At 45.5% G+C, this 22,962-nt stretch overlaps 1 protein-coding gene across 3 annotated transcripts in view; it reads right to left on the bottom strand.

The window, feature by feature from the left end:
• The window catches only part of PPM1H (protein phosphatase, Mg2+/Mn2+ dependent 1H), a 320,891-nt gene that overhangs the window by 61,175 nt on the left and 236,754 nt on the right, over positions 1-22,962 (bottom strand). For all 3 annotated transcript variants that reach the window (XM_058308360.2, XM_058308359.1, XM_071218925.1), the window contains one exon: positions 22,284-22,402. In XM_058308360.2, coding sequence (XP_058164343.1) covers positions 22,284-22,402 — 119 coding nt within the window. The remainder of the gene's footprint in view (positions 1-22,283; positions 22,403-22,962) is intronic.

Raw genomic sequence — 22,962 nt, forward strand, 5'->3', positions numbered from 1 at the left:
GTGTACAGTTTGAAAAAATCATATTACACATAACATTGTATCATGGAAATGAAAAAAATCTACCAATTTCCTTTTTAATACAAATAGCGGCTGGTAAAATAAAGCTTGGCAGAACCTAGTATGGTGGAAATGCACAGAAAATAGACTCAACAGTATGGGGAAGACAATGAGATCCTAATGTTTAAAAAAACAGGGTGGGTTAGTAGATGTGGCTCAACAAGTTGGGTACCCGCCTACCACACAGAAGGTCCCAGGTTTGGGTTCTGATGCCTCCTAAAGAAAATGAGTAGACGCCACACCTGCTGCAATGAGTTAGACACCACACCTGCCTAAATGAGCATATACCACAATCTAAGATCCTAGAGCCCACAGGTAGCAGATGTGGCTCAGGCCGTTGGGCACTTGACTCCCATGTGGGAGGTCCCAGGTTTGGTTTCCAGTGCCTCCCAGAGAAGGCGAGCAAACAGCAAGCAGACAGCTAAGAGAACCATCTGGGGAAGGGGTGAAATAAAAATAAGTAAATAGGGAAACGGACTTTGGCCCAGTGGTTAGGGCGTCCGTCTACCACATGGGAGGTCCGCGGTTCAAGCCCCGGGCCCCCTTGACCGGTGTGGAGCTGGCCCATGCGCAGTGCTGATGTGTGCAAGGAGTGCCGTGCTACACAGGGGTGTCCCCCGCGTAGGGGAGCCCCACGCGCAAGGAGTGCACCCATAAGGAAAGCCACCCAGCGCGAAGGAGGGAGCAGCCTGCCGAGGAATGGCACTGCCCACACTTCCCGTGCCGCTGACGACAACAGAAGCGGACAAAGAAACAAGACGCAGCAAAAAGACACAGAAAACAGACAGCCAGGGGAGGGTAGGGGAATTAAATAAAAATAAAAATAAAAATCTTAAAAAAAAAAAAAAAGTAAATAAATAAACCTCAAAAATAAAAGAAAATAAAAGCAGGGGGCTCTCTTAAGAAGATATACAAATTGGTAATAAGCACATGAAAAGATTCCTATCATCGTTATCTATTGCAGGGATTCCTAAGCAGGGGTATGTGGCTTGAACTGAAATTTAAAAAATCATAATTCTTGTGGAGACGTGGTGTGGGTGTGAAATATCGTTAAATAATACATTGTTTAGTGTGGACTTAGTAAAAGGTCCGTGGATTTCACCTGACTGGCAAAGAGGCCTGTGGAAAAAAAAAGGTTAAGAACCCTTGCATTAGAGAAACGCAAATCAAAACCTTAATGAGATACCACATCACATCCACCAGGATGGCTGTTATTAAAAAAAAAGAAAATAATTGTTGGTGAGGATGAGAGGATGTGAAGAAAAGGAACTCTCATACACTGTGGGAGGGAATGTATAACAGTACAGCCATTGTGCAAAACAAGTTTTGCGGTTCCACAGAAAGTTAAACATATAATTACCAAATGACTTCTAGGTATATACCCGAAAGAACTGAAAACGGGGACTCAAATGGATATTTGTATACCAATGTTTATAGCAGCATTATTCACAATTGCCAAAAGAAGCAACCCAAGTGCCTGTCCATCATCAGATAAATGGACAGACAAAATGTGGTGTGTATATACACACATACACACACACAATGAAATATTACTCAGCTATGAAAGGAATGAAGTTCTGATACATGCTACGATAGGGATGAATCTTGAAGACATCATGTTGGGTGAAAGAAGCCAAGCACAAAGGGACAAATATTGTATAATTTCACCTATACAAAATTACTAGAATAAACAAATGCACAGAGACAGAAAGTAGATTACAGGTTACCAGGGGATGGGGGCAGGCAGCAGGGAATGGGAGTTACTGTTCAAAGGATAGAGAGTTTCTGTTTGGGGTGATGAAAAGTTTTGGTAATGGATGATGGTGATGGTGGTACGATATTGTGAATGTAATTGATATCACTGGATTGTATACATATAGGTGGTTAGAATGGGAAGTTTTGTGTTGTGTATATGTTATCACAACATAAATTTTTAAAAAACAAAGGGCATTTAGGATAAAAAATTAAAAAAAAAAAAAAAAGACTAGAAAATTCTGGTCCAGATAGACACTGTATCAGTGGCGCAGCTCTAGGGGCTTCTATGATGCAACTTAACCGAACCATTATCCATTTGTGGTTTCTCCATCTCGTTAATAAAGGGAAGAGACTATCAAATTTCTTAAAAGTCAAAAGATATCATGGACACTGTTCTCCTAGAAAGCCTGTCAAAATGGAGGTTAGTATCAAAAAGGAAACCTCCAGGGGCTGCTGTTCCTTCACATCCCTCTGACTCGTGAGGCCCTGATTGCTCGCACTGCAAACCTGCCTTCCAGCTGAGCCCCTCACCCTCAGCCCTCCTGCTGCTCACACCTCCCACTGTCTCCACGCAGCCTCACCCACTGGCCTTCAGGATACTCTCCCACCTTTCCTGGTGACTTCAGCCTAGGCTGACAGATGGCTTTCTACTCCTTTCCCTGCTATTATTCTGGGCAACTTTACATGTTTTGATGGTGCTTCCAGAATCCTGACTCTAACGCCTCACCTACCTCTTGAGGACCTTCTTCTCAGCTCCCAACACCTCCCCTGGACGGCAGCACCAAGAGCGCCCTCACCTCTGAGACCTGCACTCCTCTTCTCTCGCTCTCTTGCTGAGGTTCTCCGGCCAGCTCTCCGATGCCCCCTGCCCCCGGGAGCCCCCTTTCTAACTACCTCCTAGTTTGTCTCCTGACGCAGATTCCATTCGTGACAACCTTTTCATACCCTTCTGGCCAGCAGCCCAAACCTCTTCACCCTCTGGATCTTCTAGTAAAAAAGTACAACAGTAATTGAGTATTTTGGTCTATTAATATTATACCCAATCTTGTTATCTGTGCTTAAAAATCGGTCCAGGTCCTGAACAGTTTTCAATGCTTTCACGACCATTACCCAGTCCTAGCATCCCCTTCTCTAGCCTCGATGACTGCAGCAGCCTCATCAGGCCTCCTTACAACAACGTAGGCAAGTGAGATTACAAGAGTAATTCTTTTAAAATGTCACATCATGTCATCACCCTAAACAAATTCTCCAATAATTTTCTTATCACACTCTAAAACAGGGGTTCTTAACAAGGGGTTCATGAGTTTGACTTGAAATTCAAAAAAACATGTTGATGCACGTGTGATATATTTATTAAATAATAGTGTAGTGTGGACTTAGTAAGGGGTCCATGGAACAGAAGAGGTTAAGAACCCCTGCTCTATAAGTGCTATCATGACAGGGATTTGTTTTGCTACCTGTGGCATCCTGGGTCCTAGAGTAGCGTTAGCCAAATGATGGATGCCCAACCAATGTCTGACAACAGTGAGCAAGTGAATGAATACTGGTTACCTCAAGCAGGACTTTGTTCTGCCTTTACTTATTTTCTTATTCTATAGATACGTACAAAACAAAAGCCAAGAGCCTTCTTGACCTCTCTAACTGCTTTCTAAGTCTCTAAGCTGCTCTTCATTTCAGCAGCTGCGTTCTTGCAGGGCAGCCCTTTCTTGGCCCCGGCCTGGGCTGGCTCTGGGCTGCTCCTTGCCCTCTTTTGGATATATTCTCTGAGTACTGAACTCAGGAGGTCCCCATGCAGCCACACTGACGTCGTTTCACCCTTCTGATGAGTGGCAATTACAGGATGGCCCCAGCACAAGCGCAGCTTGTCTGTGTCAGTTTTCGTAATTTTTTCCAGAACAAGCTTTGCTGTATTTTCAGCCTGGTCAGGATGCTTGCTAGTGATCCTCCCACAACTATTCTCTGCATTTAACTCTCTCCTAACCCACCATTATCACTCCTTGGTTTAAAATCTGCCGTTGACTTATCAGCATTCTCAATCTACAATGCAACTACGAGGGCCTCCACGGTCCAGTCTTTGCATGGTACTCTGGATTTTTTTTCACTCCTGTTACTCTCTCCTAACAACGGGCTTTCTTGCTGTTTATTCACCATGCATGGCTGCTCCTGCCATGGGCCTTGTCGCTTGTTGCTTCCTCTGACTACGCTGCTCTTCCCCAGGACCCACCCCTTGCTTGTTCCTGGGCATCTCTCAGAAAGCCTCTGTGGACAACTGATCTCAAGTTAGGACACTTCCCTGCTCCTGCTTATACTGCTCTGGCTCTCCATAGCATCTACAGAGCACAACCTGAAATTAACTTATTTGTTAATTTGTTTACTTGTTTATATTCCACCTCACCCTCTAGAACATCAGCTCTGCAAAGGCAGGGACTTTTGTCTAATTCATTGCAACATCCTCACATCTAAAATAGTGCAGGGACGTTGTGGATGTGAAGTAAATATTAGCTAAAGGGATGAATAAATGAATGGAGGCTGTCCCTTCCCTCTCAGCATGTGAGCTGACCTCTAGTAATAGAGATATATCACTACATATACGGATATCCACAAGGCTATGGATATAGCCAATATAACCATAGTCTTGGCTTTCCCATTCATTTATTTTTTATTTTTTTTAAGAGATACTGGGGATTGAACCCAGGACCTTGTACATAGGATGCAGGTGTTCAACCACTGAGCCACACTGGCTTCCCTGAGTTGGTTTTTTCATTTGTTTTGCTTGTGATTTGTTTTGTTGTTTTCAGGAGGCACTGGGATCCAAACCCAGGACCTCCCATGTAGGGGGCGGTTGCCCAACTGCTTGAGCCACATCCAACCCCAACCCCATTTTGTTTTCATAGTAAGTTTTCCTATGGCTGAATTCTGAGCTGAGTCTTATCAGTGATACTTTGACTTTGCTTACCTCTTTATATTAAAATTACAGGTTTCCTTTAACTACCTATATATACATATATACACACACATATATATATAAGTAGAAGGCTATAAAGTTATAAAAACAATACCATTACGATCCTCTTGCCTATTCCTTTCTCCTGATAATTCCCAAGTACTACCTCCAAAATGGTAGCTTTTGGTCACAGCTGTTCTCCAGAGTATATAGGGTTACCCAGGCAATTTTCTTCTTCTGCATCGACTCGGTTTAAAGTCTATTTGTTGAGGCAAATCTCCCACTTTAGAGTGTTTCCTAGTCTCCTAGATTCCTCCATTCCCAGTCAGAGCCGCCCATTCTGACTTCTTCACCCACAGCACAGGAACCCTGAGGTCATGCTTTGGCATTATCCACACAGAGCACTTCCTGCCATCTTCCTTCTCTCCTACATCAACAACCTCTAACTAGAAAGAGGGACAGAAATACCACTTGTTTCCCCACGGTTTAACTTCCTTTGCAGGACTTCAAAGTCTTTCAAGAAGTGCACGACCCCTTGTGGGGGAAGTAACGGGATCCTCTTCCTTTGGGGACTGCCTAACCCCGACAGGCCCCTCGGGCAGCTCCAGCGACAAACATCCAAGAGCTACATTCTTCCACTTGCTAACCGCTAGACTTCGCCTTGGATTCCTCGCCTCCCCTGGGACTCTTTCTCCTGGGATTCCTCCTTCCCTGCTGGCAGAGCCCACTGTGGTACATTAAAGAACACCAGGCTTGGAGTCAGAGCTTCCCCTCGCATCTTGTTCCTCATACGAACCAGCTGTGTGAGCCTGGGCATGTCCCCCAGCCTCACCCAATTTGCCTCTTCACTTGGATACTTCATGGGATGGTTGCAAGGATTAAATGCAAATATGCAAGGGCAAGTCCTTTGTGAAAGATAACTCTAAGTTGTCACTATTAAGGTCTTGGGAGCCTCATTCTTTTTTCAACATATTAAAAAAAAAAAAAACCAGATAGCTGGTGGTCACCAGAGGCAGGAAGACAAGCGCCGCCGCACAGGGAAACTGCTGTTTCCTGAGCTCTCCAGGCACCTCAGAGCATGCTTCACTGCCTTGCTAATGATGATACTGGAGCATGAAAGCGTGCACCTGTGCAACTTTATCTGGAAAAGTCCATTGTTCTGAAATAGTGAAGACTCAGAGACACAGAAGGACACCTCAGAGTCAAGAATCTAAAGGGGGTGCTGTTGGGTTAGTCTGAAATATTCATAAAAGGAGAATTCCACCCCCTCAGTGGCCCTGGAGGAGAGCAGTCTCGTTTTACTCATAGCAGAAAGCTGGTTCTAAGCAGGCATAGGAGCATTTCCTAGGGGCTGAGCGGGTTTGTGTTGCTGGAGGATGGTGGGCAGATGCTTGTTGGTCTTTTGGTCCCCACTCCTGCCTTCCTACAACAAAACCAACAGAAGCTTGAATCCCAGTAGGTGGGGGATGAAACACCACCCAGGCCTGACTGGTCAGAAACAGACACATGCCTGGGGCCCAAATGCCACTCGTGGCTTTTAGGAGCTTGGCACGACCCCAATTAAGCAATTCACAGAATCCACAGAGGCTCTCCCTTGGCTCACCTCTCCCCACATCCACAATCTTCAGACCTTCCTGGAAAAAGTGATGCAGGATTGGCAACTGCGCCTGCTTCCTCTTTCCTGCCAGCCGTGTATATTTCCAAAGGAATCAAGCCCAAAGCTAACCACAAAGCTCAGTAGATGGAGGCTCCTTCCTGCTCCTCCGAACGGCCTCATACATGCAGCTGACTCTCCCTCGCTGCATAAATCTCCATGTGTGCATGCGTTTCCTTTAACGCAACATTAGATGTTTGTATTTGATTGGGTCTTAGGCTTATTTATTTTTTAATGTCTTCTTTTAAGAGCTCTTTTTCCTGGTTTTAAAGGTTCACAGATAAGTAATTTTCAGAAATTTTTTAAATTTGCCTTTGGATTGAATATTAACATGCTGGAAAAATGCAGCTAATGTGTCAGGAAGAGTGAATCTGAGTCAACCTTTCTGAGGACAGGCTCAAGACAGAGTTGTGGAGTGAGGATGAGGGGCGGCTCATGGATCCCTAGGATGAGGCTGAAGAGGCTGAGAAATATCCCCAATCCAGATGGCAATATGGGGGCTTAGAAAGGTCCTTTATGTTCTGGGGGTAGGACAATCCTCCGCCATAGGCTCTTTATTGACTGACAGGCATTAGGTATCTGTAAACTCCCTTCAGAAGGGGCCATATTTAGATTCACTGGGTTCCTGAGGAGAGCCATTGCCAATGCACACCTTCATCACAGTATCCCTGGGGAACTTGGAGAGGCCTACCCTCTCCAAACAAATGCCACCTTGTTTTCTCATTTTGGTCTTTGAACTGTCCTTGAACTTAGATGAAGCCTGTTGTCTGTAAACTATGAACTGATACACGTCTGCCAATACAGTGAACAGTCTGGATTCAGGCACTGACGGTCTGTCTGAATTGTAAGAGTGGGATGGATATTTGGTGATTCAAGGTGAGAGGGCTGGCAGGAGCAAGGCAGCCCTCTTCGGGCATACCTGGCTGCCCTGATGACTACCACAGCTTCTCCACCTCCTTAGATGCACAAAAGAGGAACCTTCTCTCCAGGATACCTGCCCATTACGGGGCCCAAGCTCTGGTCCTGGGCCCTGCGGTTGCCCTTGAGGAACCCTCATCTGGTAGGGCCCATCCAGTGTTCCCTGGGATAATACCTAAATCTCCTGGGAAAAGGCCGAACTCTCCCCAATCCCATCAGCAGGCCTGAGCCAGATTTAGCCTGGAGTGTGGGGAACCATTTCTCCCTTGTGGTCTAAGGAATCCTCTTGCACCCACCACACCAATGGATAACGGTAAGCAGCAGCAGACCTGGCTTTCAGTTTACCAGTGTTCTCTGGGAGTTGACTGGGTATGAACAGAGGTTTCACATCTTGTGACCCAAGGTAAGAAATCTCTCTTTTGATGACCCAGTATAGAGATGCCTCTCAAAATAGTATTTGTCGTTACCACGTGATATACACCATGATACTTTATTCCTATTCTATGCTATTTAATTTGTTTAAAATGTCTCTCCCCATACACTAAAATGATTTTGCAACCCATTAATGGGATACTGCATACATTTGAAGGTTTGGGTAGAGGAAAAGAACTTGCTTTCAGAAGGTTCCAAATTAGGAGCTCAGGTTTTGACCAGATTCATTTGTGAATATTTAATGAGCACCTATTAGGGGCCATAGGTGGTAGACAGATGAGTTAAATAAAGTAAATAAAGTAAATGTCATCTCAAATCAAAGATCCAACTTTAGCAGCAGAGAGAGATTTCACACAGAAGAAGAAAATGCTTTGATTATGATTACGTCTTTTGAAAAACATAATCATATATGCATGCAAAACAGACCTAATGCTATTTCAGGATAAATCTTTCTGAATGACTTTTAAGGAAATTTCAGATTTGGAAATTATTTTTGATTCAGTATCCACTTGGTGTGCATTAGCACTTGGCTAGGAGAGCTTCACATTATAATCAATAACATTTAGATCTCCCCATGGATATGAGTCAGAGATCCTTATTTTCTAAGCACACAAATATGGAGAGATTTCAGCTTTCTCAGGGACTATTCATTCCGAAACAAACATGAATTTCATTGGCACTGGCCTTTATATTGCATGAGACCCAGTCAGTATATACAAATCAGGAGATGACCAAAATTGACCTCACAGCCACGCATTGTAGCGAGGGAAGAGCAAACGGATTGCTAGCTACAGAGAGCACCTCTCCTGCAGGGGCCAGTTCCTCCGTGCCGGCCCTGGCAGCCCTGCTTCACAAAATTCCTCCAACTCTGGTCACGCAGAGATTTGTACATGGAGCACCAAGATCTGCAGTATCCCCTGGGAGGAGCCACTTGGGGCAGAATTCTACACCATACCACAGAGTTTCAAAACTTTCCATCCAAGTGCCCTTGAACTGGTTACAGCACACAGGGCAGGCCTCAAGTATCCCAAAGTAAGCATCAATGCTTCTTCAAGTCTTCTGTTTAACCTTAAAAAGCCACTGGAATTTTGTATAAGCTGATACATAAGCAACATTGATTTTAACACACAAAACAGATCTGTCCCCCCTCTTCATATGAAGCAGAAGCTTCAGAAAGATGTTCATCCTGTAGTTGCCCACACTGTTCTGGAATATTCTGCTGATACCCATGTTGCTCCAACCCCAGAAAGCAGCAGAGACCTGGTGGTGGCTGCCAGTCTTTCCCGTGGGAGGAACCCAGCACCCTCAGCTCCTGCGTCGAGGTGGCCCTAGTGTTTTAGAGCATAAAGTACCGAGCAGCAGTTGTTAAATTTTCTGCTGTACCTAATACTTGCAGGATTCTAATATGTGCACATTTAATACATGCTTGCTATGTTCCAGGCACTGTTCTAACCACTGACATTTTAAAAACTTATACAGTTCTTAAAACAACTTTGTATGGTAGAAAGTAACATTATCCACATTGCACGGATAAGGAACTGGAGTCACAGGTTACAGCTAGGAAACAGCAGAGGCCAAGCTCACATCCAGGTCTGTTCCAAAAGCGTACTGTGAACTTAACCTCAATGTTTTTCTTCCCGTCACTGAAGAGCTATGAATCTGTAAATCCTACAACATGGCATGAAATCCGCAAGAGAATGCTTAATTACTAATTCCTGTCCTCAGAGTAAATTGTAAGAGTAAAGTCCATCCCCACCTCCAGGGTTTTCAGAGTGTTTAAATATGTTACATTCTTAGAATTTGTGTCATTTTAACAAAATGATAGATTGCTACAGAATTTCGTCTAACCCGAGGTTTGGCTTTCAAATTGGATGACTGCTAATTAGTGGAGAGACTTCAAATCTTCCAACTTGGGTGCCCAGCTTTCCTCAGAGTGATCCAAGGGCACCCAGAAGGATGGAAAGTATGTTACTTTGTACCATACAAGGTTGTTTTAAGAATTGTGTAAGTCTTCAAAATTGTCAGACAAATTTTGGGGACAGGGGACATTTATTCAGGGTAAACAGGAATGAGAAACCTGCAAGTAAGGAAAAGAGACTCGACTTGATCCTGACCCACCGTTGGTACTTGAGGACTCACCCGCTGCTAGGCCAGTCTACGGGCGCCCCCGAACCAGCCCTTGGCCCTGTAGGCAAAGGGGTTCTAAAGCAAGAGGAGGAGGATAATGGGGGGAAGCCCTCCAAGCCCAGAAGCCACAAACCCTTTAGAGTGCCCAGCACTCTTCAACCAATCACTTCTGCAAGCTCTTGCTCAGAATGTCTAGAGCTGCCCAAGGTAAACTTTTTTAAATTTCCCCTGTCCCCCTTGGGGCTTGCTTTGTTGTCTGCTCTCTGTATCCATTCGCTGCATGCTCTTCTGTGTTTTTGCTTGTCTCCCTTTTTGTTGCGTCACCTTGCTGAGTGACCCAACAAAGTGGCGCTGGCAGGCCAGGCGGCACTCCGCGGTGCTTGTGGCTGAGCCTGCTTTCACAAGGAGGCCCCGGGATATGAACCCAGGGCCTCCCAGATGGTAGACGGGAGCCCAGCTAATTGAGCCACAGCCGCTTCCCCCAAGGTAAACATTTAAGGATATATAAGAATTGCCTGGGCTGGGGGTGACTTTTAAAAAATGCAGATTCCAGGACCTCAGGGATTCTGATCCAGCAGTTTGGGTAGAGCCAGGAATGTGCATTTTTAATAATCTCCCCAGATGAACAAGCTTTCCTCTGTATATTCCGCTGTCATTTTGATATGGGATTGTAACCATCCATTTATGAGCCTGCCCCCAGACGCTAGACTGCAAGTTCTGTGAGGGCAGGGACAGTCTTACTCATCTTCGTATCTCCAGTGCCCAGCATGCCGCCGGTTCACTGAATGAACAATTGCTGAAACAGACCCCTCCACAGAGTTCAACGAGGCCTGGCGCACCTTCAAGTTACTGGGTATGATGCAAAGCATCTGATTTCCCCTGGGGGATTGACTGAAAAGGCTGATTTAATCCTAGTAGAATCTGCAAAAAGAGTTTGGCAGGGTACTGCCTTTGACAGGGCAACCACGTGAAGAACAAGCGAATGTGTTGCTCTTCGGTCCCTTCATGAGCCTTCTGAAGTACAAAGGCAAGGGGCAGCTGGCAGCGACGTGCCCTTGGAATTGGTGGTATCCTTGCCATGAGCACGTCCAGACTTTCCAGGAAGAGCTGAGTTTAGTTCTTCAGCAAGGGGCAGACAAAACCTTTTCCTCACTGAATCAACCTTGAATTTGCTCGTCTGAAGGTGGGAGGCACACAGTGGGAGGATGAGATCCTGACGGGCTTGGAGCAGAGGTTTAGGGCCTTCATCCTGGGGTGGGCCCGAAACCAGGGAATTTAAACCAGCACCCAGGTGATTCTAATGATGTTCCCAGGTCACAAGGTTTAGCAACTCCGCTGGTTGTTAACCTGAAACTGGCCATACCAATTTCCTGCTCTGAAACCTGGTAGGCAGGGAAAGGGCGGCAGAGAAAAGGAAAAAAAAACTTTTATCAAGCTCTGGTAGGGGTGAAATATTACAACTGGAAAAGTGTAGGTTGGACATAGGAAAAGTTTCCTTGGCTGGGTTGGAAAGTACCTGGAAAATCGGTAGGAGTGTTTTAGCACACATTTCTTAGAATTTCTTAAAAATAGGATCCTATAAACAGGCTGAGGATTGGACCATATGTCCTTCTGAACATCCTGTCAGCTCTGTATCTTTGCCCTCCCAAAAACTGTGTCAATACATAGTTTATGGAGGTGTAGAGTTCTTAAGGGTGGGAACACACAATTACATCCTGAGGCTGGCATTCAAAATTCCCCATGGGTCAGCTCCCATCGATGTATCTACCTTAATGTGCAGCTTCACTGACCACCACCGTCCCCCCACCCCCACCAGGACTGCTACGTGGCTGGGACATAGCAATGTAATTGTGTACGGGGAGTTGCAACACTGAAATGCTTCTGCCCTTGTGGCAAATACTGGCTGTCCCCAGCCCCTCACATACCCTCCATCTGCTGCTCTGGATCTTCCGCTAGAATCCTCATGGTCTAGTAAATAAAAGGTTAATGCCTGGCACAACAGGAGGCCGTCCAGCCTGAGTCTATTCCTCCATGCTGATTAAAATAATTTGAATATCACTTCTGGCTTCCGCATTCCCCAAACACACATAATTTCACATCTTTGGGATGGGAACATGTCTGGGATGTGCCGTGCCCTCTCCTCAAAGGCACTGTCCTCCTGTTGGTAACCCTCTGGCAATCCCTCTCCTGGTTGAGATCTTTAGTTCAAACACAACCTTCTCCTTGAAATCCTCCCCCACCCCCAACCTGCCTCTTAAAAACTACTTCCTCTACCATAGTCAAAGGCCTTCCCTTAAACTTCTTTTTTAACCCGTATAGTTATTTATGTAAGAGTCCCAACAGATGAACCCCTTTCACTGCTGATGATTTTAAGACTATTTTTGTAGGAAAATGGTACTGTTAGATAATTTTTCAGAAAGCCAATCCCTGGGCCAGCTAGTCATCTTCCGATGCTACCACAGCCCTCTGTGATCAGATTCCTCCTCTGTAGGACATATTTTAGCCACCGAGGGCCTTGGGGTCTCAGCTCCTTGGGCACGGCTCAGGAGGACCGTGGCGGCACCTTTAAAAGTCTAGCATCTAGGACCCTGAAGGCAGATACAAAGTCAGTGTGAAAACAAACACCAAGCAGCACCCAGGGAAAGAGGGGCAATAGTTCCCTGGCTGAATGGACGGCGTCTCTTCCCACAGAGAAGGGCCCCATCTCCTGCCTGGCTGCTGCAGGACAGGCAGTTGGCCAGCGCCCCTTGGCTTCCTTCAGTCCCTTGCTGCTCTAAGCTGCCTGCCTTCCTTTTTCTTTTTGGTTTCCAGACTCTCATTTGGGAAGAAAGCACCTCAATAGACTGCAAACCTCCTGCGGAAGGAACTAGCCATTGCTGATTTTTTTATTTTTCATAGTAGCTCTTGATTATAATATCATCAGACACTTAAATAGCACTTATTTCATGCCTACCTTTGTTTGGTGCATTCCACTATACTAACTTTTCTAAGTGCTGTTATTAGCCCCACTTTACAAATGGGGAAACCGAGACAGGGAGAGGTGACATGATTTGTCTAAGTCACAGAGGTGGGAACTGGCCCAGACAAAGGCCATCTGGCTCCACCGTCCCTGTTCTCTACTATTACTCAATGTATATCATGTAGCAGGTGTATCATAAAGGTTTGCTGAATTTTCGGGACTTGGAGTTGTCCTGGGTGGTGCCCCAGGGACAACTGCCGGATGTTGTATGTCCTCCCATGGCCCACTGGATGGAACGTGGGAAAGTGTGGGCTATGGTGTGGAACATGGGACATGGGGTGCAGTGATGCCTGGAGATGTACTCACCAGACGCAATGGATGTGACATGATGATAGGGGAGAGTGTTATTGTGGGGGGAGTGGTGGGGGCGAATGGGGACCGCATATTTTTTTAATGTAATATCTTTTAAAAAAAATGAATAAATTGAGTAGAATTTGAAAAAAAAAAAAAAAAAAAGGTTTGCTGAATATAAAAAGAGCACGCCAGGGCCAAAAAGACCCTGGCTATTTTTTAACACTGATTTTTGCAAGCACCTGACATCCTAAAACTTCCCCAGAGGACTTAGAGTCATGTTACTACCACGGAGGTTCTATACTACCACGACATCAGTCACTGGGACAGACGGGCTGTTGTGCTATGCCTAGGGGTAATACGAAAACTGTGCGACTTCTGAAAGGGTCTGAGAGGAAAGAAAGGCTTGAAAGTATTCTGGCCCCTTTCGGAAGGATAAACATAAACCCTTATTAAAGCAGAGGGGGGTGTGTGTATGTGCAGAGGGTGACAGTGGTCCCTAGGGAGCAAGCTGGCTGGGCACCTCTTCTCTTTCTCCTCCCTGTGGCCTAACAATGCTTGTCATCTTGGCTCCCAACCATTTGTAAAGACCTCATAGCTTCCACCTGCCTCCTGCTCAGAGCCTTAGGGAGGATGGCGGGGGAGCAAGGAGTCATTTATCAATGTCAGGAGATGTGCAGCACGCAGCGGGGCGGGCTTTCTTCCCCGCTGCTCCTGCAGCCAGAGCTGCAAATCTTGAAAAGATGCAGAACATGCATATTGCAAATAAGCATTCATCATCTCTGCTCTGTGAGCCCCGGAAGGGTCCCCTCTCTATGTGAAGCTGACCCACTCTGTCCTCAGCTCCAGCCCCCAGTGGAACTTCAAAAACGGGGACTTCCTGGGTACCTAATCCCTGCCCCAGCCATTCCTCACTCTAGACAATCTATTGGGATTAAAATTCTCTGAAATGACATCCAAGTTCCCCCTTGCCCCCCCTTTCTCTAGAAAGTCTGAATGCTGCCAAGGTGGCCTAAAATCATTAAATTATGAAAATACAAGTTGCTGGGAGGAAATTAACACCAGGCTTAACTAGGGAAAGGCCTGCTTCCTTGTGAAGTAATTATAAAATTAAAATTTGCTATTTCCCTGGCGAGTCTAAAAAGTGGCCTGCTGAGGAATACGGCACAATAGTAGCGTCAGGATTTGTACCGAGGCAGTACTGAGAAATCCTTCCATGTCCCCAAAATGTGAACCAGAGCATTTGCAGGTAAGTTTCCTAAGACTGGGTTAAAAGTGATTAAAAACAGAGAGAGGAAAAAAGCACAGGGTTTGAGTTTTCCAATTACTCTTTAAAACTCAAGAGTCAAGCTGCTAGAAAATGCAGGCTTTCCAAGTAAGACTAATAATGCCGAGCTAATTAGACCCACAGGCATGGCTAACATATAAATTCAGGCTCAAAAGAGGGACACTGTCCCTTTAAAAGCTGCCTGGGGAACAGTGGAAAAGCTAATGAGGAGTGTCAGTTGGGGCTGCTTTATTAGGTGGTCCTCAGGAGGGTAGAGCCTGAGGTTTCTGTAGCCAGGCTTCTGTGCTTGATTCAGTAAATCAATTTATATTAAATGCGGGCACAGCTCTGGAGTTGGCTTCATAAAGCATTCTGCGGCATTTCTCAATCTGCTTATCCTCTTCCCTGATAGCCTTCTTGAATGTGCTGTCAGAAGGCATTGAAAAGAGCAATAAAGAATAAGAGAGAAGCCCTATCTACAGTATTTGTAAAACTTGACCCAGGAGCTCCAGACTATGCGTGGCAGTGCGTCTGGCGAGTTCCTCTCCCCAGAACATGTTTGGATTAGCCGGTAAGAGGCGTGGTCCATGGGGCTGTGGTCCATGAGCCGGTTCCCGGCTGCAGAGTGAGAATAAAAGGTCACCCCAAAGCGAATGGAAAGGGCTGAGAGTGAAGTTGTTTTTAATCGGATCCTCAGGGTCTGAAATAATCCCTAAGAAAAGGGAAAGCACAAGGAGCAAAAGGGCCAACGGGCTGGCACCAATCCAAACGGCAGTGCCAGAGGCTGGGCACGGCGGCCGGGCCGTTTGGGGAAGGGGAGGTGTGCTTTTGCGGACTGGGACAGATGAAGTGGGCACCCCCCCTTCAGGCTGCTGCCTCACAGAGTGACCTCTGGAGACTGAAGCACCGTGACCGCTGCCCCTGAGGCTGTGAGAGGCAGAGCAGGGTACCCCAGCAGATGCAGAGCCTGGCAGCACCGGGGCCAGGGGCCACAGAATGTGGCCGAGACTGACCCAGCAGCCAGCCTGTCTGTGCTTGCCTTTTTAATTTTACTTTTAAGAAACTATCATTGGGATGTTCGGTTACAGATAGGCCCTTGCACCGTACTCCATCCCACACTCTTATGAGCGAGAAAGCAGCACTGCCCAAGGGAACGTTCTGTGAGGCTGGCAATGTTTCTGTATCTGCACTGTCTAATTCAGTAGCCACTGGTCATGTGGCTTCTGAGCAAGTGAAAGGTGCCTAGCCCGACTGAGGGAATGGATTTTTAATTTTATTTAATTTTAACTAATTTGAATTTAAATGCCTCCACGTGCCTAGTGGCTATTCCCTGCTCTACCGGAAAGCACAGAGAAAGGAAAATGTTTCCTTCGCTTTGATAAAAGCAGTGAGTGCTGAAATGAGGAAATGGTGGCTGACTCCACTCTGTCCCAATGGAAAAATCCCAGGATTTGTTCATAGTTTTAAGGGAAATGGAAGAGGGGAAAATAAACCTGATGCGTCATCAAGTTAGCATCACAAAAGGTTAAGGGCTGCAAGAGACAATTATAAAAGGTTACCATCTCTGGAAGTTTTCTTCTAATGGGATCTGTCTTTTCCATAAATTCTGAAAAGCGGGGCAAAGCACTTTCCCTACCAGACAGGGATTTTGGCAGCTGTAGGTAAAGGAACCATTTTACAAATGAGAGATCGAGGCCCAATAGTTGCCCTAGGTCCCAGAACCTTGGCAGAGCAAGGACCAGTGCCCAAAGAACCTAATCCCTAAAGAGTACTCTCTTTACTAAGGAAGCCAGGCTAGCTCGAGTTATTGGTCCCTTGAAATAGGATGTTAAATGAGATAAATGTTAAAACACTTTGCTTAGAGGAAGAATTCTGGTGTACTTTGCTCCTAACCAGTACCATCTGGAAGCAATCTCGCATTCACACGATGGATTTTTCTTCTTCCTTGGCCCTTGCTCCCACCACAAATCCCATCAGCCCAGGAACAGCTGCCGGAGAATCTGGCCTGCAGCCACGGATGAAGCTCCAGCCCCCTCCCACCCGAATGTCCTCCTAGGCCCCCGGTTTGCACGTCACCCCATGTGGCTGGACACAGAGCATGAAGAACACTGGTCCAACATGAGAAAGGCAAATCACCAGCAGTCTCAAGAGCAGGGACCTGGTGCCACAAGGCCAGCTGTGAGAGACTGTTGTTCCAACTTGGTAACTTAGATGCTTGCCAGCAAATTACGGTCTGAGACAGCTCAGAGGGCTGCGGGTCAGGACACAGAGCTCTCAGACAATGCCAGCGACAGTGTGCATCCTGCATTAGCAGCTCGACACAAAAGGCTGGGGAGGAGGGGACCAGCTTGCACCGAGCACCAGGCGGGGATTCTGGCACCAGGGCCAAAGAGACCAGGCACAGAAGGTGAGAGCCGGGTGGGTGATGGGGAAAGCGAGGAAAGGCCAGATCAGGAGTGACTTGCTGTTGGGGGAGCTGTGAAGGCGGCGGCTTTGGAAATCAAGCCACTGTGCAAACTAACTGAGGAGAGGGGAAAGGAAAGTTGGGGGAGCCAGGGACGAGACCAATTTCATTATGACGGCCCTAGTGACAATAACCTTTTGTCCTCTATACAATCTGGGCCTGCCAAGCTGCTCCACAGTCTCCAAGAAAGAGCGACAGTGGGAGAGAAAAGATGCCCGTCAGGCGGCCACAGACTCATCCTTAATTATGAGACAAGGCTTCCCAGAGCTGACATCCTCTCCCACACTTCCTCTCCACTGCAGACACACCACAGAATGCTGGCATGATGCTCCTCTAATGAGAGCAGTCAATTTTCCTAAGCATAGGGAACTGGGTTCTTTGGGGATCTTCCCCCCACCATCACTCCCAAATCACACGCAGCCTTAGTGACAAGTGAGAAGCATTGCAATTTAACGGTCCTACTGGGTCAGATTGGGAACTGGAGGTTACCGGCCAGGCAGCTCCTGAAGTGCTACATCCCAGCCTCTTTTCCCCTCAAGGACTGTCAAGGAGGCACTGATTCAGGTGGACAGAGGTCCCAAGCTTAAACGTACATGGCAGCTCAAAACTGAATGAGTACATCTCATCTCGCCCTCAAGAAGAGTTGCCTGGTGCGGGATACCTGAAAGAGCTCTGAACTAAAGAGTCGGAAACCTGGGTTCTGGCCTTTTTCTGATATTTTTGTATTGGTGGAAGCTGAGCAAGCCACCTAATCTCTCGGAGCCTCGCTCTGCACATCTATAAAATGGGAACAAGGGGTGTTATTCTACACTTGGCAGTTCAACACAGTAGTAAAGAGTGTAGCTCCTGAAGTTATGCTGCCTGGGTTCCTTGCCCAGTTTCTCCACTGGTAAACTTGAAACGCTCTGCCTCAGGCTCCTCATCTGTAATATGTACCTAGTTCACAGGATTGAACAGGACTTAAATATGAGGAATCAACGGAAGCTTTCATCTCAGTGCCTTGTACTTTACTCTCCCAATAACTGTTAGCTAGCCCCATTACTGCCATGAAGGGGGGGGGAGGGAAAATAAAATGTCTATAACTGGGCATTTATTACAAGCCATAATCGGCTTTGCAGTAGGTGAACTCTTAGAGAAACTAGTTCACAGCCCATGGCTACTTCTGAAGCCAAGAAACATGAGGGAGGGACTAGGTAAGGACTTACTGCCTCCTTGAGTTTGACATATTCCAAATGCTATCGAGGCCACCTTCAACCAATTCCAACAACTTCATAGTAATTTAAGACTTTCATGGTAAAGGAAATAGGTCACAGATCCTTGCCTCCCTTTCCAGAGAATTTTTCCAGCCCTTTTCTTTCTACTGACTACTAAAAAAAGACTGCAAATTGTGATCCCACTTTTTTTTTTTTTTAAGTCTTGAAAAGTGACTGCTAGATCTGAGGGACTCCATTAGAGGATAAAAACATTTAAAAAATGGAACGTAAAGTTGGAAGAGAAGGATTACATAAGCAGTGGTCTAAATTGGTTTTAAGCTTCCCAAGTTCTTCCAGCAAAGCTGTAAAGGGCTCTCCTCCTTCAGTTCCATTTTCAAATTGAAAAAAGAACAGGTAGGACATACACGAAGGTACACAGAAATCTCTGCTTGGAGCCAAAGTTGTGAGCCAACAGACACGCAGGGAATTATATTGAAACAACTCAGCAAATCATGTCAGGCTGAAGCCATTCTCAGCCTTGGCTCCTCAATTATTCAATTCCTTCTATGAAGTTCCATACAATTACAGAGAGCAGATTTATGGATGGCTTATTTGTTTAGGACCGTGCTAATGCAATGGGTGTGTGTGGGAAGAGAGAGAGCAAAACAGCAATCATGTGCATATTAAGGTTGGATATAATCCGGTTAAACTTATCTACATAAAAAAAAAACACAAAAAACGGGCAACCTTTAGCATTTTGTTACAGAGAAAAATGTACATGCCACTCAAAAGCTAAAAGAAAAAAAATGGCTTTGAGGGATTTGGAGAAGGGAATGTAATAAAAACTTAATTGCATCACATGTTCTACTTACAAAGAGAGGTTTATAAACATCTTGCCCATTAAAGAGAGGATGCCTATCACCTCATCAGAAATGCTTTCCAAAGCTGGTAATAAATTATCTTCCCCTATATGAACTGATACGAGGCACCTGCAATGAAGACACCCTCCTTTGAGAAGATTCTTGGTATAATACTTTTTTATTAAGATTTCTTTTATTTATTTATGCCCTCCCCCCCAAGTAGTTAGCACTTGCTGTCTGCTCATCTTCTCTTTAGGAGGCACAGGGAACTGAACCTGGGACCTCCCATGTGGGAAAGAGGTGCTCAATCACTTGAGCCACCTCAGAACCCTGGTTTGTTGTGTCTGTCATTGTCTTTCCTCTTTGTGTCTCTTTGTTGCATCATCTTGCTGCGTCAGCTCGCTACCTGACCGTCATGCCATGCTCACCTTCTCCAGGAGTCCCTAGGAACCTAGCCTGGGATCTCCGGTGTGGTAGGTGGGAGCTCAAGCGCTCGAGCCACATCCCCTTCCCTCTAAGTTTTTTTTAAAGATTTATTTATTAAACCCCTCCCCCCCCCATTGTCTGCTCTCTGTGCCTATTTGCTGTGTGTTCTTCTGTGACTGCTTCTATCCTTATCAGCGGCACCGGGAATCTGTTTCTTTTTGTTGCGTCATCTTGTTGTGCCAGATCTCCATGTGTGTGGCACTATCCCTGGGCAGGCTGCACTTTCTTTCGTGCTGGGTGGCTCTCCTTATAGGGCATACTCCTTGTGCGGGGGACACCCGTGCATGGCAGGGTACTCCTTACGCATCAGCACTGCACATGGGCCAGCTCCACACCAGTCAGGAGGCCTGGGGTTTGAACCGCCGACCTCCCATGTGGTAGGCAGATGCCCTAACCACTAGGCCACGTCTGCTTCCCTCTAAGTTTGTTTTGATGGCTTAGGGATCAGATTCTCAATTTGGCCTTTCCTATACAGAAAGCATTTACAGTCTAGCCTCAAGCTCAACATGTTTCAAATGCAAATTCATCACACCTGCCTTCTGCCTTCTACAACAGAGTCACCTGCCACCCTTCAACTTCTGTCAACTGCACCACTTTTTTCCTTCCTTTCATCCAATAAATAATCACCAAATGTCCACCACGTGTCTGGCACAGGACTCGGCACTAGTCTCCCCCTCAGGGAGCTTGCAGACTAGTTGAGGAGACATATTTAAACAGGTCATAAGAGTTATTGATTTACATTTACATTTACATTTGCATTCATCCCTTGGCCTAAATCATCTAGTTTGCTGGCTCAAATCCTTTTTCTCTGTTTTCTGTTTCTATCCCTCTGTTAGCCCTTGAGATCACACATACATATTTCTAAGATCATTTTTCTCCAAGTACCTGAGTCTGTTTTCTATCCTAATCAGTCTCCTTCAAACTTCTCTTAGAACCATTACTTTCATCCTTTCATTCCCCTCCTCTGAAAGATCCAAGAGCATCCTCCATTCTCCCAGAGAATGTAGAATCCAGAGCAACGGATTCTCCCCATTGACTTGGCCATTTGCCTTACTGTCTCCAAGATCTACCCTTTTATGTGTGTACAATCACATGGGTTCCTAAACTGGGGTGCTCTTCTGTCTTTCCAAACCAAACCCCACTACATCTTCCTGAACAACACTAGCCCTCACCTCAATCTTTTCTATAAGAAATGTTGATTTTGCTGACTGAATTAAAATGGATCTACAAGAAAACTCTGTCAGAGTCAGGGTAACAACTATAGGACATCAAAACTCTACAACTCAGGAGTTGCAAATCTGGGGTATCCTTTCCAATAAACCCATCTGCATTTTAGAGTAGGGGTCTAATATTTAAAGCAGGAGTAAATATTTTAGGCTGCTTGGGCCATACATTTTGTGTTGCAAGCACTCAATTCCCCTATTGTAATGCAGAGGCAGTCAGAGACCAACTGTAAGCAAATGGGTGTGGATGTATTTCCCCAAAAACTTTATTTATAAAAACAGGCAGAGGTGACCACTGGCCATAGGGTTAGACACTTTCTCTACCTCCTATCGGCTTTCTATCCTTTAGTAAACCACAATAAGTGGACCTGAACCTCAGTGACAAAATAAAGTAAAAACATACACTTTGGATGGACTGTATGCTTTATTAATATGTAACAATAAAATTGATTTAAAAAAACCCAAAAAACAGGCAGTGGCAGAATTTGGCCCTAGGGCTGTATTGCTGATCCCTGTTTTAGAGGGAGAATGGAAAGGGTGAGGATCATTTCTAGGTGGCAAAGGACAACCAGAAGTCCTGTGGATTAGCACTCCTCTTCCCTGGGTAGCTAAACCTGTTCCTTGAAAACAGTATGCAGTCTAGGAGTCATACCAAGCATAGAAGACAGTGATCTCTGTAATTTGAGCTGTGACCATCTTTTATAGTTATGAAGAAGAGATAAGGAAATCTACTTCTTTATCAGAGTCTTAGAAATATGGTAAGGAAAGAATCTACTGTCTCATTCTCCTCCTGTTCTCTCCCGGCAGGAGGCTCACTTATTCAGTTCTAAGGGCTAATCTTCACCCACACTTCTACATGCCCTCTTCTCATTTAATCCCTTACAGCAACCCTTTGACACATAAGTACTTAATAATACCTACTTTTTTCAGTCTGAAGAAACAGATGAGGTCTTAGTCAATGTTAGCCTGTAACCCACTACAAAAATGGTATTGGTGCTTGGGTAGGTGTATTTGGAAATAAATCTACCAAGATTTATTTTTATTTGAATGTGATAAAATAATGAGACTAGCTTATTACCTCCAGTCTTTACAACAACTCTTCAAAGGCTTTTTCTTCTTCACTATATCTATGGAAAAGCAGGCTCTTAAGGGTTAAGTAGTTTGTCCAACTTTGCCTATGTAAGGTGGTTGGAGCTAAGATTTCAAACCCAAGGAAGGATGGCTCAATAAACCTTTGGCCCATTCCCTAGTAATTCTGACTTAAGCATAAAGTTTAATGTGCTTTCAAAGCGCCTATGTGCTGGTCCCTTTGAAATGGGTAGTAGGTCAACTTCATGGGGTCTAGGTATCCCTGTGGGAGGCCTCAGAGAAGCAGAGAGGCAAACCAACACCTGGGACTTGGGAACTGGTGCCTATGTAAAAACAGCAGATGCGAGCAGAGGCCCCTGACTTCATCACAAACCCACGTCCCAGGCTGCACCTCCTGATCCAAGCTGCCTCCTAACCCAAGCTGAGCAAGTGGCCTTTTATGGAGATGACGATTCCTTCACACACCCTGTGGTGGTGCTGAGGCACAGGGAGGCATGTTCTTACCAGCCTGTCATATTAAAGTCCCGGTAGAGCATCTTCTTTCCAAGTTCCTTTCTCTGTACTCTCCTTGGAAACTCCAAATGTGTGAACTCATTTCCCAGCAAGTGAGGCTGCATGAATGCCTGGTAGCAAAAAGAAAAAAACACCATACATATTTAGAGGTAAAAATAAGACTCGAGAATGTTTTGCAAATTGAGACAGACCATATTTCAAAAACAAAATAAATTGTCTCATATTCTTGGAGAATAGGTTTAAGTATCTAAATGCATGAGAATATCAACAAATAAAAATGGTGAACTTAATTTATAAAGGATGCAGCCTCTTCATTTGATAGAATAAATTAATTGCAACCAAAGACATGCATAGCCGAGGTCATAAGAACAAGGGACTGAGCTTTTCCAAAGGTTTACTTTTTGAATCAAATCCAAGATCGTCTCCCTCTTCTGAACAGCATGCTTACGAGCTACAAGGCAAGGAAGCTAACCCTGACTCTCCTTCCCTCCTTGGCTTTCTCTTCTCAGCTCACTGAAACCCCAAGTTAACATGGCCTTGTCTCCCGAATCTCCACATAAACACAACGCATGTGAATCTCCACATAAACACAATGGACTGAAGAGCAGGTTGGAACTGGATAGACCAGACAGGAACTTTCTGTTGGATTCCCTCCATTTTGCTCTGCAGT

The sequence above is a fragment of the Dasypus novemcinctus genome, chromosome 12 (genome assembly GCF_030445035.2).
Source record: "Dasypus novemcinctus isolate mDasNov1 chromosome 12, mDasNov1.1.hap2, whole genome shotgun sequence".
NCBI classification, from domain to species: Eukaryota; Metazoa; Chordata; class Mammalia; order Cingulata; family Dasypodidae; genus Dasypus; species Dasypus novemcinctus.